At 39.0% G+C, this 18,222-nt stretch overlaps 1 protein-coding gene across 1 annotated transcript; it reads right to left on the bottom strand.

Annotated features, from left to right (window-relative positions):
* Window positions 1–3,542: 3,542 nt before the first annotated feature.
* Window positions 3,543–16,719, bottom strand: LOC308244612 (NKG2-D type II integral membrane protein). The gene is made up of 8 exons (XM_080660760.1): window positions 16,667–16,719; window positions 15,024–15,126; window positions 13,667–13,774; window positions 8,930–9,022; window positions 8,681–8,716; window positions 8,067–8,218; window positions 7,661–7,764; window positions 3,543–3,830 (listed from the first exon to the last, which is right to left on the bottom strand). Exons 2-8 carry the CDS (start codon window positions 15,064–15,066, stop codon window positions 3,713–3,715), a joined length of 654 nt encoding a protein of 217 aa, XP_080516886.1. The 5' UTR covers window positions 15,067–15,126; window positions 16,667–16,719; the 3' UTR covers window positions 3,543–3,712.
* Between the last annotated feature and the right edge of the window lie 1,503 nt (window positions 16,720–18,222).

The following is an 18,222-nucleotide window of genomic DNA, read 5'->3' as shown; positions in this document are numbered from 1 at the left end:
GACCAGTGTTTTGGAGTTCCTTGCTCTGCCATTTTCCTTCCTTAGGAGTTGAATGGAACAAATATTATTTATTATTTACATATTAAAAAATCTGCCAAAGTAATGTATGTTCCTTTATATTTCAATTAATGCATAGTAACCTTTAAGAATAGAATTGATCTATGAAATAAATTTTAGTAAAAATAGAAATTCTTTTCTCTTCTAGGATCCAGTTAACAAAACCTGACATTGCTTCTAATCATTGCAAATATATGAAAAATGGTCAGTTATTTGATGGTAATTGCAAAGACCTTGGTCATTGTTTATGTAAGAAGACAACATATGGAGATTGAATCACTCATATGCAGGATATAAAACTGAAAGCAACAAATGAACAAACCTGAAAAACAAACAAAATCACATAGATGTAGACAACAGTATGGTGGTTACCAGAAGGAAGGGAGGTGGAGGGTAATAAAGGATAAAGGGCGTCAAATATGTGATGGAAGAAGATTTGACTTTGGGTGGTGGGCACATAATCCTATCTAATAAAAGAGTAATATGCAAATTAACCATCACTCCGCTACACCCACAAGTCATGCCCACAAGCCACGCCCACCAGCCAATCAGGAGCAAATATGCAAATAAACCCAACCAAGATGGCTACCGCCACAGAGAGCAGGAGGGAGGCATGGGTTTCCCTAGCAATGGAGGAAGCCAAGCTTTCTGCCTGCCCTTGCCAGCCTAGGCCTCCACTCAAGGCTACAAAGTTTCAATGATAGAAGATACATAAACCCAAACAGAAATTGTGGCAGCCAAGGAGCTGGAAAGAGCAGGAGGCTGGGGTTGCCCCCAGCAATGGAGAAAGCCAAGCTTCTGCAGCTCTGGGCGGCCCAGGCCTCGGCTTAAGGCTACAAAGTTTCAATTATAGAAGATACATAAATCCCAACAGAAATGGCTGTGGCCACGGAGCAAGCAGAAGGCTTGGCTCTGCTCCAGGCTACAAAGTTTCAATTGTAGAAGATAAATAAACCCCAGATACCAGGGCCTCCACTTGGGTCGCCAGGGCTCGTGGCCAGCCTGCAAACCACCACAGGCCCCTCACCCAGGCTGCCCCACGCCCCAAGGGAACCCCCACCCTGATCCAGGACACCCTTCAGGACAAACCAGCTGGCCCCCACCTGTGCACCAGGCCTCTATCCTATCTATCTAATAAAAGAGTATGCAGATTGACCATCACTCCAACACACAAGATGGCTGCCCCCATGTGGTCAAAGATCCTTCCCCTATTTGGACACAAGATGGCCACCACAAGATGACCAGCAGGAGAGGGCAGTTGGGAGAAACCAGCTCTCCAAGGGAGGGCAGTTGTGGGCGATTAGGCCTGCAGGGAAAGGCAGTTGGAGGGACCCAGGCCTGCAGGGGAGAGCAGTTGGGAGGGACCAGGCCTGCAGGGGAGGGCAGTTAGGGGTGACCAGGCCTGCGGGGGAGGGCAGTTAGGGGCAAACAGGCTGGTAGGGGAGCAGTTAGGCATCAATCAGGCTGGCAGGGGAGTGGTTAGGGGGTGATCAGGCTGGCAGGCAGAAGCAGTTAGGGGCAATCAGGAAGGCAGGCAGGCGAGCATTTGGGAGCCAGCAGTCCTGGATTGTGAGAGGGTTCGGGCCTAAATGGGCAGTCAGACATCCCTCAAGGGGTCCCAGATTGGAGAGGGTGCAGGCTGGGCTTAGGGACACCCCCCCATGCACGAATTTCGTGCACCGGGCCTCTAGTCCTATCTAATAAAGAGGGAATATGCTAATTGACCATCACTCCATCACAAGATGGCTGCACCCACAGCTGAAGCCCAGTTCCCATAAGGAGCCTTAATGAGCAATCAGCAGGAACCTGAGTCTACGCCCTCCCCCATCCAGCAGGGCTTGACAGGGGACCTCAGGCCTCCCCCCCCACTCCCTGGTGTCAGGCTGGGGGACCTCAGACCGCACCCCTTGCTCAGTGGGTCTTGACGGGGGACCTCAGGCTGTGCCCCCCACCCCAGCATCGGGCTAGGGGATCTGAGACTGCACCCCCCTGCCTGGTTGCACTTGACAGGGGACCTCAGGCCATGAATACCACCCAGGGGGCTTGACAGAGGACCTCAAGGTGCACCCCCAGTGCTGGATCGGGGGAACTTAGGCCGCACCCCCCATCCCAGCACCAGGCCGGGGAACCTCAGGTTGCGCCCCCCGCCCCAGCACCAGGCCAGGGGACCTGAGGCTGTGCCCCCCTGCCTGGCTGGGCTTGACAGGGGACCTCAGGCCACACCTCCCGCCTTGGCACCCAGCCAGGGGACCTGAGGCCACGCCCCCCCCACCCAGCAGGGCTTGATGGGGGACCTCAAGGTGCGCTTCCCATCCTGGTGCTGGGCTAGGGGACCTCAGGCTGCTCCCCCCACCAAGTGGGGCTTGACAGGGGGCTTCAGGCCTCGCCCCCCCCACCCTGGAACCAGGCCAGGGAACCTCAGGCTGCACCCCCTGCCCTAGCATCGGGCCAGGGGACCTGAGGCTGCGCCCCCTGCCTGGCAGGGCTTGACAGGGGACCTCAGGCCACACCCCCTGCCCAGCAGGGCTTGACGGGGGACCTGAGGCTGTGTGCCCCCCTCCCAGTGTCAGGCCGGAGGACCTGAGCCTGTGTCCCCCTGCCTGGTGGGGCTTGATGGGGGACCTCAGGCCATGCGCCCCACCCAGCAGGACTTGACAGGGGATCTCAGGCCATGTCCCCCACCTGGCGGGGCTTAACGGGGGACCTCAAGGCATGCTCCCCACCTTGGTCTGGGCTGAGGGACCTCAGGCCATGCCCCCCGTCCTGGTGCTGGGCCAGGGGACCTGAGGCTACATCCCCTGCCCAGCGGGGCTTGACAAGGGTGGGACTGGCCAGATCTGGATCTAGCCCAGTTGGGGCAGGGGCCAGCCGGGTGATTTTGAGGTGCATGTGGGTGGGCGAGGACTTGACTCTGGGTCCCAGGGTGCACCCCAGACTCTAATAGGAGGAAGGTTTTCATATACATTTTACTAATTTTCTTTAATCTCTGACACTTCTATTATAGAAAAAGGGCAAATAACAATATTAAATTATTTCCTCTAATTAATGCCCTTTTAATGTACACGAATTTCATACACTGGGCCACTAGTACAATATATCGATGATGAATCATAGAATTGTACACTTGAAACCTATATAATTGTATTACTCTATGTCACCCCAATAAATTTAATTAACAAAAAGAGAATGAAGAGGAAACATTGAAACTTTTCCAGGATCATTTTTAACTTTAAGAAATATTTCAAAAATAGCAAATTTAATAAACCCAAATATACCCTTCTTCCAGCTTTAAGTATATTTAATTTTCAAGTGTATTGTATTTGAAAGTTCTAAAAGCCTTATTAGTTTAATATTTGCGAATATTTAATAAAATCATGGATTAAAATTTAGTTCTACCATATTATCAGCAGTTTACTAAACTTAAAAATGAATTTGTTCATCACTCAATAATTTAAAAATTAAATGAAACATTGTTACAGAAGATACGTCATTTAATTGTTCATTTTTATTTGCTGCAAGTTTGTGGCATGTCAGATGAAAAAAATAGTTAATAAATATTGGAGGCATTTTCTTCTGGAAGTTTTCTTCATGAAGAAAGTCAGAGAATGGTGTTTTTTATTTTGAAATCCTTTATATTTTATAAATAACAAACTCTTCACACAATCTGCTGCATGCAGATGTATGTGTATGGAGTTAAACAGTTTTCTGTGTAACCTTTAAAATTTGAACCATAAACTGCACAGGTTCCATTTGCCATGTCAACCATTGTTAGTCTAGATTAGAGAGAAAAGCAAATTACATGTATGAGTACATTAATGCAGAAATATAAAAATAAAATACTATTTACTTAAATATAGGTACTGAAATAACATCATTATAGCAGATTTAAGGACCATGCCTGGCCTTTTTAATTTATAGATAAGCAAAATATAGACAACTCAGGTAATAAAAGTAAAAATTGCATTCTATTATAAATTAGGTGCTACTATTTTTATACATTGGAAATTAGTCAATGTAGAAAGTCTGGAATCTCTTTATATGTGTACCCATCCTATATAATAAAAGCCTAATATGCTAAGTGTCCGGTTGTCTGGTCGGCCGTTCAACCAATCAAAGCGTAATATGCTAATGATATGCTAAGGCCACTAAACTCCTCGCTATGATGTGCACTGACCACCAGGGGGAAGATGCTCTAACCAGTAGGTTAGCTTGCTGCTGGGGTCCAGCCAATTGGGACTGAACGAGATGGGCCAGACACACCCTGGAGCCCTCCCACAGTTCCTCCTCAGCTGGCCAACCTCCTGTGTCCCTCCCAGGCCCTGATCATGCACTGGTGGGGTCCCTCGGCCTGACCTACACCCTCTTGCAATCCAGGACCCCTCAGGGGATGTTGGAGAGCCCGTTTCAGCCCTATCCTACAGGACAGGCCAAGGGACCCCACTGGTGCACAAATTCGTGCACTGGGCCTCTAGTGTAAAATACAAGCTTTAAAATGTTTTTAAAGAAATATTTGGTTAGAAATAAATTCAGAATTCCATGTCATGTTTTGTGAAAAATATATAATATTCTTCAGATATATGCAATTTTACTTTTAAATTTTTTAATTTTTTTAATTTTAAAATTATAAATTTTTTATTATAAAATCATCCAGTATATACACACAGACATAAGGGTGTGTGTTTGTGTGTGTGTGTGTGTGTGTGTGTGTGTGTGTGTGTGTGTGTGTGTGGTTAGGCATAATTATACATGTATACCTATTTTACTCAAGGATTTGAGTATTTTGAAGTTATATAATTAATGTAAAAAATAGTGATTTGTTTTCTGCCAGGAACAGGTAGGAATGATAAGGCTGAGGAAAAATGATGATTCTACTTCCGTATGAAATTGACACCAATAAAGGACCATGGCCTGATACTATATATACATATTATAAAGGAAGAGATAATTATTTCTATCTACACAGAAACAACAAGCCACTATAAGAGAAAAAAATTAAGATATATTTGGTAACAGCTCTTAGTTGCATGTTAGAAGCTCATTCTTTCTAACCTAACTCTTCATGTGTTTCTTTAATTTCTGTGTTTGTTTTCCTATGCCATTGTCATCACATTGCTGCCAGAATATGGATTACATGGGCTTTACTTATTCGTTCATAACTATATTTCTAACTAAAGTGTGAAGCTTTTAAAGGAGCTATGGTCTATTCATCTCTGTAGTTATCTCTGCATAGTTTATGGAAATTGAGTAGCACTCAATCAGTATTTGTTACATTCATAAACAGAAGTTTAGTAAGCTAGTTGTTTCATTTACAAACTTATAGAGTGGATAAAGTGAGATAAGATGATACAAAATCTTATTAGTATTCCCAGAGAACAAACTCTTTTTTGTCAGAAGTGACATCTGATCTCTATAGATCAATTCTAAGTTATACAGGGACACATACAAAATTTCAGAAATAGGACCAGAGGCATGGATAAATGGAGCAGACTGACAGATCTCAGAGGGCAGGAAGGTTGGAACATTTGGGAAGAGATCAACCAAAGAATATATATACATACTAGAGGCCTGGTGCACAAAATTTATGCACAGGGGTGGTAGGGAGTCCCTCAGCCCGGCCTGCACCCTCTCACAATCTGTGACTGCTGGCTCCTAATGGCTGGACTGCCTGCCTGCCTGATTGCCCCTAACCACTCTGCCTGCATGCCTGTTCACCCCTAATCACTCTGCCTACCTGATCACCCTTCACTGCCTGCCTCTGCCTACCTGATGCTCCTAACTGCTCCCCTGCCTGCCTGATTGCCCATAACTGCCTCTGCTTCAGCCCCCACCATGTCAGCTTAGTTCAGAAGATGTCCGGAATGACATCCAGAAGTTCATTCGGCTGTCCAGTCTAATTAGCATATTATACTTTTATTAGTATAGATAGGCATAACCCATGGACACAGAAAATAATGTGATGAAGGCCTATGTGGGTTGGGGGCAGGGTGGAGGGAGGAAAAGGGAAAGAAAATGGGGGACATCTGTAATAGAGTCAACCTTAAATAATGATAGACCATAGTCTAATCCATAAAAACCAATATCAATAAGTGCAAGTAGATTCAAGTCACAAAGTATGTTTGTTGACCAAAATGGAATTAGAAATTGATAACAGAAATATCTCTGGGAAATTCTCAAATGTTATAAACTGACACCTGAAAATTTCATGCATCAAAGAACAGTGTAAAAGGGAATTTAGAAACTATTTTGGAATGAATGAAAATTAAAATAAATAGCTCATAAATGTGGGAATGCTGCCAAATCATCACAAATATTAATAGCATGAATGCTTTGATTAGAAAAGAGAAAAAGTTTTATATCCATATATTAGTTTTTGTGATAAGAAACTAGAGAAAGAAAAGTTAACTCTGAGTGAGAAGATAATAAAGATCAGAGAGGAAATCCTATATAATAAAGAGGTAATAAGCAAATTGACCATCATGCACTCGCACAAGATAGCCGCCCCCATGTGGTCACAAGATGGCCACCACAAGATGGCTGGCCGGGGAGGGCAGTTGTGGGCAATCAGGCCAGCAGGGGAGGGCAGTTAGGGGCAACCAGGCCAGAAGGGGAGGGCAGTCAGGGGTTACTGGGCCGGCAGGGGAGGGCAGTTAGGGGTGACCGGGCCAGCAGGGGAGGGCAGTTGGGAGCGACTAGGCTGGCAGGGGAGAGAAGTTGGGGGTGATCGGGCTGGCAGGGGAGCAGTTAGGCATCTATCAGGCTGCAGGAGAGAGGTTAGGGGGTGATCAGGCTGGCAGGCAGAAGTGGTTAGGGGCAATCAGGCAAGTGAGCTGTTTGGAGCCAGCAGTCCTGGGTTGTGAGAGGAATGTCCGACTGCCGGTTTAGGCCCGATCCCTGTGGGATCGGGCCTAAACCGGCAGTCGGACATCCCCCGAGGGGTCCCAGATTGGAGAGGATACAGGCTGGGCTGAGGGACACCCCCTCTCCCCCATGCACGAATTTTGTGAATTGGGCCTCTAGTCAATTAAATAAAAATATTGAAAGATGAATGTTAAATAAGCACAGGACAAATGCTCAATATCATTAGTCATTAAGAAAACGCAAATTCAAACCACAATGAGATACCACTCTACACATTAGAATGGATAAAATTTAAGAAATTGATTGTAACAAGTATTGACCAAGATGTTGAGCAACTCCTAAGTTTACACACTGCTAGTGGGATTGCAAAATTCACAAGCCTTTTGGATAATAGTCTGGCAGTCTCTTAAACAGTTAAATATATATTTATTACAAGATCCATCTGTTTCTCTCCTAGGTATTTATGTAAGAAAAAGGAGAGCCTATGTTCATACAAAGTCTTGCACACATATGTTCATAGCAAGTAACTTGCACAGTATTTAGCACATAGCAAACAATTTTACTCATTTTTATGGGTACTGGCTGCTTCCCAAAGTACTAAATCTAGGCCCCAAGAGTTTTGGACTGACTCTATTAGCATATGGGGATGTCCTGGCATTGTGTGAAGGAAAATGTGATAGTTCAGTGACCAAAGGAATAGCTTAGAGGCAAATCCACAACTAGAGACCTATAGGTACAGACTTACTGATCTGGAGAGAGAATGGAGCCATCTTCCCACTGCCAGGTTCCATTTGTTGAATTCTTTTTTAGTCCCATCCAATGATAGGACTTCACCAATTTAAAGAAATCCTGTTTGAAATCACAAATAAAGCCAGTTCTCAGAATGTTAGGAAATAGAAGGCTATAATCATTTAATCATTTTCCCCACAGTTGAGGAAAGTGCATTCTGTCCTCTTTCAGAATTCCAACTTCAACAACACATTTATTATATAGTACCTGCAATTTTTGTGCTTTCTTATTTTGAATACAGAAGAATTTGGGGTTGGTGTATCAGAGCCTAGTGTCTCTATTATATGTCAGGTTCATATTCCAGAGCATTGCCACATATGGTAGGACTCAATATAGGCGGATGAATTAAAACAATACTTCACCTGGTCCTCTTTGCTGTATATCTTCAGGAGACTGGAATTTTGAGACATGCAGGAAGCTTGGCTCTGAAACCAGTCCTTGCTCTCATTAAAAAAACGGTAGCAGTTGTTTCTATAACATAGCCAGTTTTTAGGACATGGGCCACAGTAACTTTCTAGAAAGGGAGAACATGTTATTAATTCTGCACATGTCTGAACATTATACCAGATTTTTTTTCGAGGCAGGGTAAATACCTTTTTTATTATAACTCTAAAATTCCAAATATTAGGCCACTGTGGTCATACCCAATGACATACCTCTACATATTTATAGATAGATATGCCAAAACTATGTTTTCCACTTTTTACAACCACTCCTTCATTGTAAAAATAAAATAAAATTTAAAAAGTTATAGTGAATTGTGGACAAGAATTCATTTTCTCTTACACTTTCTTTTTATTACAGTTATTGGGATGAGATTGGTTAATAAGATTATGTAGGTTTCAAGTGTAGATTTTGATTATACATGATCTGTCCTATAAACTTTCCTGTTAGCAGCATTGGATACATGCCTAATCCCCAGTATACACAGATACATGCAATTTGTGCTTCAAAATATGAGAAAACTTTCTCTTACCATTCAAGGAAATTGGCACTGCTTGGTTGAATAATGCTGTTAAAATAATCATAATTATTAGAAAGTTATGTGTTGTGACACAGTTCAAGCAAAAATAAAAATAATTGACAAGTTTCTAGACTAATAGCTAAAATATAAAGGCACATTAAATGTTGCTAGTTTATGTTTCTGTCCTGCTAAATATTAATCAAAGTAATGTATTACAATCGTTAGATCAACAATGCTATCTATGTCTCTGTTATCACTTACAATTTATGATGATGGCACTCCATATCATTACCATTACAATGAAACGTATTCCCAGAGCCACAGCAATGTACCGGGTAAGGAAAAATGCAGGTGCTGATAAGAAAAAAGAGAGAAAGCATAAAGGGTTCTGGTATTTTTATGTTTAATATAGACGTTAGAGTGTTTTCTATGTGGGAGTGATATTAGTGTTTGTTCCTCATATATTTTCTCAGGACAAGTAAAATAAGTACTTTGTAAATTATTAAAAATAAGACTATAAAATCTACTATTTTCTCCTGTTTCTCTTTAAAAGTTACCCAGAATAACTCATAGTTAAATTTCCATTTTTTAAAAATTTCTAAGACACCAACCCCAAATCCCTCTATATTAAAAAAGAAAGCACAAAATTTGCAGGTATTATATGTGTGCTGTTTAAGTTGAAATTCTGCCAGAAGACAGAATGCATTTTCCCCAACTGTGAGAAAAATGGACAGTTTCCCTAAACCCCCTTATAAAAACATATATTCAAGAAACTATACAAAATATTTTATGATTATTTTTACTTAAGAAAATATCCTAGTGATTATTCTAATCATGTCTTATGAAGTTATCAAGTTTTTATAAATAACTGCTTGCATTGTGTTTTATTGGTATACTAGAGGCCCAGTGCACAAAATTTGTGCACTGAGGGGGGGTGTCCCTCAGCCCAGCCTGTACCCTCTCCAATCTGGAACCCCTCGGGGGATGTCTGACTGCCGTTTTAGGCCTGATCCCACAGGACCTCCCTTTCACAATCCGGGACTGCTGGCTCCCAACGACTCGCCTGCCTGCCTGCCTGATTGCCCCTGACTGCTTCTGCCTGCCAGCCTGATCACCCCCTAACCTCTCCCCTGCCAGCCTGATCAATGACTAACTGCTCCCCTGCCGGCCCGATCACCACCAACTGCCCTTCCCTGCCGGCCTGGTCCCCACCCCCCCCACCCCGCAACACCCCTCCCCTACTGGCCTGGTCGCCTCCAATTGCCCTATGCTATAGGCCTGGTTGCCCCCAACTGCCCTCCCCTGCTGGCCTGATAACCCACAACTGCCATCTTGTAGTGGCCATCTTGTGATGACATGGGCGCAGCCATCTTATGATCACATAGGGGAGGCCATCTTGTGACCACATGGGGGTGGCCATCTTGTAACCACATGGGGGAGGCCATCTTGTGACCACATGGGGGTGGCCATCTTGTGCGAGGATGTGATGGTCAATTTGCATATTACCTCTTTATTATACAGGATGGACAAATATCTTATTATTGATAGACTTTGAATTTTTTTCCAATGCATATTTAAATTGTTAGTTTTCACTAAGAAATAATTATATACATAACATTTCATACATACCTGTGCATCTGTTTTAATACCTCTCTAGGAAAAATTCCGTAAGAATTATTACTGAGTCAAAGAGCATTTCCTTTTTAAATTTTTGTAAAGATTGAAAATTTCAGTCCAAAGAGGCTCTATCAAATTACGTAGTACCAAATATAGATTAAAAGCCTTTTGCTCAGTCTTTCTTTTGCATTAAGTATTATTCAGATTTTTAAATATATAAATCTGATCACCAATATTATTTAAAATTTTATAACTTCATTTTTCTTGTTATAAATAAAAGGACAACAAAAGATTAAACATCTTGTATTATAGTTGTCATGTGCTTATTTTATTTCTTTGAGACTTCTCATACTTGTATGAAGTAACTTTTTTCTCACATTTTAAGTTGAGAATATTAGTTTGTTTCTTGCCATATGTTTTGCAATAGTCATCTGAGATTTCCTTTTTGTTTTAACTTTATGATACTTAGGGGTGTTTAAATGGATAATAGTTGACTTGTTCAAACCATTATTCTTTTTTATTTCTTTATTGATTAGAGTATTACATATGTATTCTTATTCCCCCATTACCCCCCACTCCCCCCCCAATGCATGCCCTTACCCCCTGTTGTCTGTGTCCATTGATTAGGCTTATATTCATGCATATAAGTCCTTTGGTTGATCTCCCCCCCTTACCCCCACCGTCCCCTACCTTCCCTGAGGTTTGATGTTCTGGTCGATGTTGCTCTGACTCTGGATCTGTTTTTGTTCATCAGTTTGTGTTGTTCATTATATTCCATAAATGAGTGAGATAATGTGATATTTATCTTTCTCTGCCTGGCTTATTTCACTTAGCATAATGCTCTCTAGCTCCATCCATGTTGTTGCAAATGGTAAGAACTCCTTTTTTTACCACAGCATAGTATTCCATTGTGCAGATGTACCACAGGTTTTTAATCCACTCATCTGCTGATGGGCACTTAGACTGTTTCCAAATCTTAGTTATGGTGAATTGTGCATTATTCTTTTTTGATATTAATAAAACACTTTCATTATTTTAAGTCTATAAAATGAAGCTTCCATCGTAAGTTATATAGTTTCCGTTTTTAATTGGATCTATTTGGTGTGTGTATGTGTGTGTTTATGTGTGTATAATAAATGAGGTAGAAACTCAAATTTATACAAATTTTTCTTTTCCAAATGGTTACTGAATTTTTCTAACCCTATTTAGTGAATAAATCAATGTATTCTTGATTACATGAAATATTACCTTTAGCATATAATACATTCTTATCTGTTTACATTTTTTGCTCTATTCTCTAATCTGTCTTTCCAGTCAAACTACATATAAAATATCCCTTTTTAATAATATACTTGAGTACTTATAGTCCACAATATTATATTACATTTCTTTTTTTAAAATATATTATCAATCATTAAACTTCATTATGCCTTAAAAAGCTTAAAATGAGCTTTTCAAGAACCTACTATGTTAAAATATAGTACATTAGCCCGCCTGGTGGCTCAGTTGGTTGAATATTGCTCTATACATCAAAACGATTTTGTGTTGATCCCCAGTTGGGTTCCTATGGGAGGAAACTGATAGATGTTTCTCTAGCACATCAATGTTTTTCTCTTCTCTCTCTCTCTCTCTCTCTGAAACAAATTTTAAATATATATTTCAACGAAATCACATTAAATGTATAAATATAGATAACTTACATCTTTAAACTGTCTTTAATCCTTGAATAGTGTCTTTTTCCATTAAGTATGTCTTATTTTATGTTCATTAGTACAACTTTAAAGTAATAAATTTATTTTCAGTATTTTTCATTATAGTTTATTTCTGATTTTTGGTCATATAAATATCGCATTTTCCTTTCTATCACATTTTCCTGGCTTGTGCAGTTTAGTAGACAGTTAATTTTTACATATTATTTTTAAACAAGTCCACACATCAGATTTTCTTACTGCTTGTAATTTTTTGGCATGAAGTTTTTAAGGTTTCTTAAAATACTTAAAATCATATATTTTTTGCTAATAATATTAATTTTGTCTTTTATTCTATTTTCAGGTTATTTGTTTTTTTCTTTTTTTGGTTATGTATGTTGGCTAGCACCAACAAAGCAATCAATATTAATCAATAATAATAATAATAATCATTGCCTTTTTCTAACTATAATGAAAATGCTATTAACATTTATCAATAAGTATAATGATAGCTTTTGAACATATGTCTTAAAGTAGGGCTTATATTTTAGTGGTTTTAAAAGTTAAGTTCTTTTGAATTAAGAACTCATATTGAGCCCTGGCTGGTGTGGCTCAGTTGGTTGGGCGTCACCCTGTGCACCAAAAGGTTGCAGGTGTTTTCCTGGTCAGGGCACATGCCCGGGTTTCAGGCTGGATCTCCACTAGGGGGCGGGTAGGAGGCAACCTATCAATGTTTCCCTGTCACATCCATGTTTCTCTCTTCCCCACTCCCTTTCTCTCTCTCTAAAAACTAATTTTATAAAATAATTTATATTGATTTTTTTATCCAAAACCTTTTCAACATTATGCACATGATCTATAATCCTTGATTATTACATACAGCACATTTTCATTCCTATAATTAACTCTTGAAAGTGTTGCTGTTTGCTAATAATTTATTTTTTAGTATTTAATTCAGGGTGGGAAACTTTTTTTCTGCCAAGGGCCATTTGGATATTTATAACATCATTCACGGGCCATACAAAATTATCAACTTAAAACTTAGCCTGCTGTATTTGGTCAAACATTTAATTAAGTCACCCCTAATGCCCTGGCAGGGCCAGACCAAATGATTTCTCAGGCCTTATGTATCCTGTGGGCTGGATGTTCTCCACCCCTGATTTAATTTAAATTTATAAGTGAGATTAGTCTGTTGGTTTCCTTTTTTGTGTAAACGATTTCAGGCTTCATTTTCAATCACACTCTGCCTTGATAACGGGCAAAGAGCATATCTTCATCACACAGAAACCTTTGCTGCTGGGAAGGTAATGGGGGAATGAGGACAAATGTGTAATACCTTAATCAATAAAGAAATTAAAATGCAAAAAAATATAAAAACAAACCACTGAAGAATATTTTGTATTTCTTTTCTGTTTTCCATTTCTATTTACTCCTCCTTACAGCTAGATGTTCAGTGATCCTTAGAAATTACTGTCTCAATGGGCATTATTATGATAATCTGATCATTTTTGAGGCATGGAAAGATCCTAAACTCAATAGTTTCTGCTCATTTTATTATATATTCCAATGTTGTATTAGAATTAATCTCATTTCTGCTTTTCTCATAATGGTAAAATAAACTGAATGTCTACCACTGATAACCACGGAGTTCCCAATTTTCACCTCAAGACAGCAAATGGAACATATTACTTACTGTTTTCTCCACGTGTATTTGTGGTTAATGTGGATCTTTTCTTTTGCCATGGTGTAGAAGCAGCATTATTTACCAGTTTAAATTTATAATTATGGGATTCATGCATCTCTGGAGAAAAACAGTTTAGGCCAGTGTGAGTCATGGCTTTTCTGTCACTTGGGTTATAAATTTTTACACCTTAACTTGCCATTTCCTTTTAAAGTATAACATCAAGTTACTTTTGTTTTATGTTAATTCATTATTATGATTTTTACACTTTGTAGCATAAATAAGATTATAATTATTCAATAACAAAATATCTTTAGGAAGATCCTATATGCAATTAAAACTAGTTAGTTCTTAATGTGTAATAAAATCTAACACTCAAATAAAGACACAGTATAATGAAAAAGCCAGTGCCTTACTTAGGGAGTTACACATGATTACTTTACAAAGGCCATTTACTAAGTTAATGACTTCATAAATTGAACAAAAATGAAAGAAAGGAAAGAAGGAACAAAGGGTATCAATACAACCTGGCATGGTTGTTTTCAAAAGTGAAATAAAATAATGTGCACTTAGTATCAATAATGTCAACCACAATAAAGGCTAGTGTGTCTAATTTTACTCATAGTGAAGGATATACAAGGAATAAAATAGTACAGTCTAAAGTTTTAGGATAATGACAAAGAATCTTGCTTCTGAGCAGAAAAGGTAACGCTTGAAGTCGTCAAAATTACTAAGTATGTAAAAACCTTTTATAAATAAAAAGCTAATGTTAATTACCTTTTATATCTAAAATTAAACTAAAACATTGTACAGATAATATGTAAGATAATTATTAAACATATGAAGTAGGTAGGTATTATTTTATGAGTGAATAAGTTGAATCTTAGAGGTGGCCAATGATGTATTGCTTATTTAATATAATGTTACCAACTGTGAGTAATTTATTAATTTATAATATTTTTAGTTTTAGAAGCACATTTAAATACATGTCATTTTATTTCAATATCATAGAAATACATTAAGGAAATATCATATGTTTTAAATCTCTACTTCCCAGGAAAGTAAACTTAATTACAGAGAAGCTGGGAATTGTCCCAGATCTCAAAACTAGAGACTGCTAAAAGTTGGATTAAATCTCATTTCTTTTAACACCAAATTCTGATGCTGTCACTATTTCAGGCTGGGAAAAAAGTTTTCAAGCTTTTGAGACTTGATTTAAAATATATTAACATACTGTAAAATGAACATAAAACGAACATAAGTAAATAAGAATAGATTGCTTTTCTACACATTACATGCTTGTATTAAATTCTGGGTATATTGAAATTATACACAGGCCACACTACATATTTATGTGGACAGTACATACCCATGCTGTGTGGAGCCCACCGATCTCGGACCAGCCCCATCATCTAATTATGACTGTGTATCTACCACAGAGACAAATCCAAAGTCTTCATTTACAAATGTTCCTGAATAAAATGAAATCACACCTTTATTAAATTTCTTTCTGAAATAAGCCAGTCAGAGGAAGATAAATATCACACGATCTCACTCAGTTGTGGAATTAATGAACAACATAAACCGATGAACAAAAACAGATCCAGAGACAAAGAAGCATCAATTAGACCATCAAACCTCAGAGGGAAGGTAGGGGAGGGTGGGAGTAAGGGAGAGAGATCAACCAAAGGACTTGTATGCATGCCTATAAGCCTAACCAATGAACACAGACACCAGGGGGGTGAAGGGGGTGAAGGGAGTGGGGTGAGGAGGCAATGGGGAGATAAGGACACGTATGTAACACCTTAATCAATAAAGAAAAAAAATTGCTTTCTGTTTTCTTTCTGTGTGGTGATCATCTATTTTGATTGGAGAAGTGAGAATACAGAAAAATTTCTCCCAGGCATCTATAATAATAAAAACGTAAGAATTAGACCAGACAGCCAAACGACCTTCTGGATGTCTTTTCAGACGACCTTCTGGACAAAGCCAGGGTTGCAAGGGCTGAATCAAGCCACCATGGCTGTGAGGGCTGAGTCCCTTGCACAAATTTTGTGGATCGGGCCTCTAGTATATATAAAAAAAGGGAAGAATGAAAATGAGGATTCATATCAAGCAATGTAAAATTATTTTTAAATTTATTTTTGTTATAAAATAATAAACAATTATTTTTAAAGTGTAAAAATATGTGAGTTCATTTAAATTCACCCTCTTTAAGATACTTAATTAAAAATGTTCCCATCACTGATTTTGAATGACAGTTTTCTATTTACAATTTTATTTTATTTGGTGATAATTGCTTTCTTTGCAGGGTAAACTTGGGTAAGGTACATAAATGAATGTTTGTTGAATGTTTTTTTCTCAGTACATATTAATTCAACTTCTGTCCCTATCATCCTCCTCCTTATTTACAACAGGTTATTATCAGCATTATCAGTAACAAAATAATCTCACCTTTGTTTAAATAGTAACATTTCCAATGTCTAGAATGACTCTCAGAAAAAAAAAATTCTATTTAATAAATATGCATAGTGCTTAGATTTTAAAAATAAAACTGGTTTCATATTTAAACATGATAGTTGAAAGCAACAGATATAATTTATTTTATTTTGTAAGTAAAGTTGTCTATCATGTAAGATGAGTGCCTTGCATTAAGAGCACAAAACTCATAAAGATGAGAATTCAAATTGAAACTCATTTTTTTACTCCGAAATGTAAAGAGTCATTCTTGTGGTTTTGTTTAGAGAAAAGGCTCATCTTAACTTTTGATCCTTTAAAAAATGTATCCTACTTATCTATCATTGAATAAAGTGCGAAAGGGTACACTTTGGAAGTAATAGCATTCCTTGCCTTCAGTAATTCTATTTTAATACCTAAGAAACAATTAGAATTACTTTGTTGTGTAATTATTTTTGGAAATATTTTCTTGAGGTTCAAAACTCAAGAGTTTCTCATTTTTTTGAATAATAGTGTTAGAAACACACACACACACACACATGCACACACACACACCTGATCAGAGAAGGATGGTCCTGCTTCTTCTGAAAAATTGAAAGTGGTGCAATGTTCTGAGTTCCCAATTTAGAACTGAAACAAGAGGTGTTCAATCAACTTCAATGCCCTAAAAAAAATGTGATGTTATTCTAACCTCATTTTCCTGTTGAAACAAAAAAAAAAAAAAAAGCACAGATCTTTACTACACATAAGATTTTGCTAATTTGTAAAATAAATATTAGGTCCTAACAGCATTTTATGACCGAAATGTTGATTTCAGTGATAAAAAGTGTCCCAAGGTTTTGAGAAACAGTTGGTAAGATTACATAATCTCTTTCTGAATCAAAAGTAAAAAGTTATAAAAAATGATTGTAAATAACTGTGTGAAAGAAAATAGAGAAGAAAATTAAACTTTTTAATCATCCTGTGCACATAAGTTTGAGTGGAAAGATGTATGCTATATCATGTAATTTGGAATTATAGATATTTTTCATGTATATAAACATATATGTGCACAATCACAAAGATATATATATACTAGAGGAGCCCGGTGCACGGAATTCATGCACAGGGGGTTCAGCCTGGCCTGCATCCTCTCCAATCTGAGACCCATCGGGATTGGGCCCAAACCGGCAGTCAGACATCCCTCTCACAATCTGGGTCCACTGGCTCCTAATACTTGCCTGCCTGCCTGCCTGATTGCCCCTAACCACTTCTGCCTGCCAGCCTATCGCTCCCTAACCGCTCCCCTGTAGGCCTGATGACACCTAACTGCTTCCCTGCCAACCTGATCACCCCCAAATGCCCTCCCCTGCCAGCCAGATCGCCCACAACTGCCCTCCCCTGCTGGCCCAATTTCCCCCAACAGCCCTCCCCTGCTGTGACCAACTCCTCCACCGGGACCTGCCTCCTCCCTGCCAGGCGGCAGAGACACTGGGACCGGCCTCTTCCAGGCCGAATGGAGCCATGGGACCCCCAGGCCTCACCATGTGGAGTGGCCGCTGGGCCTCGCCTCTGCTGTGCACATGGTCATCTTGTGGCGGCCATCTTTATGGTGGCCATCTTGTGGTGGCCATCTTGTGACAACACTGCACGTGAGGGTGCGAGAACCACCTAGACTTTTATTAGTATAGATGTCTAAATATGTATCCATACATGATCTAACAATGAAAATATAAAATGTATACAAAATAAAAATTCTATGATAAATCATCATATGCTTAGCCACATGGTCAATTATGGCCATTATTGTTTCATTTTTTATATAGGTGGGTGTCTCAGATCAATCTCTGGTCCCGTTTATTATTTTTTCTTGTGACCATCACTTATTATATTACTCCTCATTATTATTAAAAACGATACCACCAAGTCTTATGCAGAATAAGAACATAATCAATTAATGTCTGAAAGTTCTGATTTTTAGCTACTCATAATTTGTGCTACCTTATAAAATGATAAGGAAACTGTCACAGATAAAGGAGCCTAAAGAGATATAATGACTAAATGTAATGGATGAGATAATGGACAGAAAAATAACATTAGGTAAAAACCAAAAAAATCTGAATAAAGTGCAT

This window comes from Plecotus auritus, assembly GCF_963455305.1.
Source record: "Plecotus auritus genome assembly, chromosome: 3".
In the NCBI taxonomy this organism is placed as follows: domain Eukaryota; kingdom Metazoa; phylum Chordata; class Mammalia; order Chiroptera; family Vespertilionidae; genus Plecotus; species Plecotus auritus.
The sequence above is the reverse complement of the archived record's forward strand: the minus strand, read 5'-3'. Positions and strand labels throughout refer to the sequence as shown.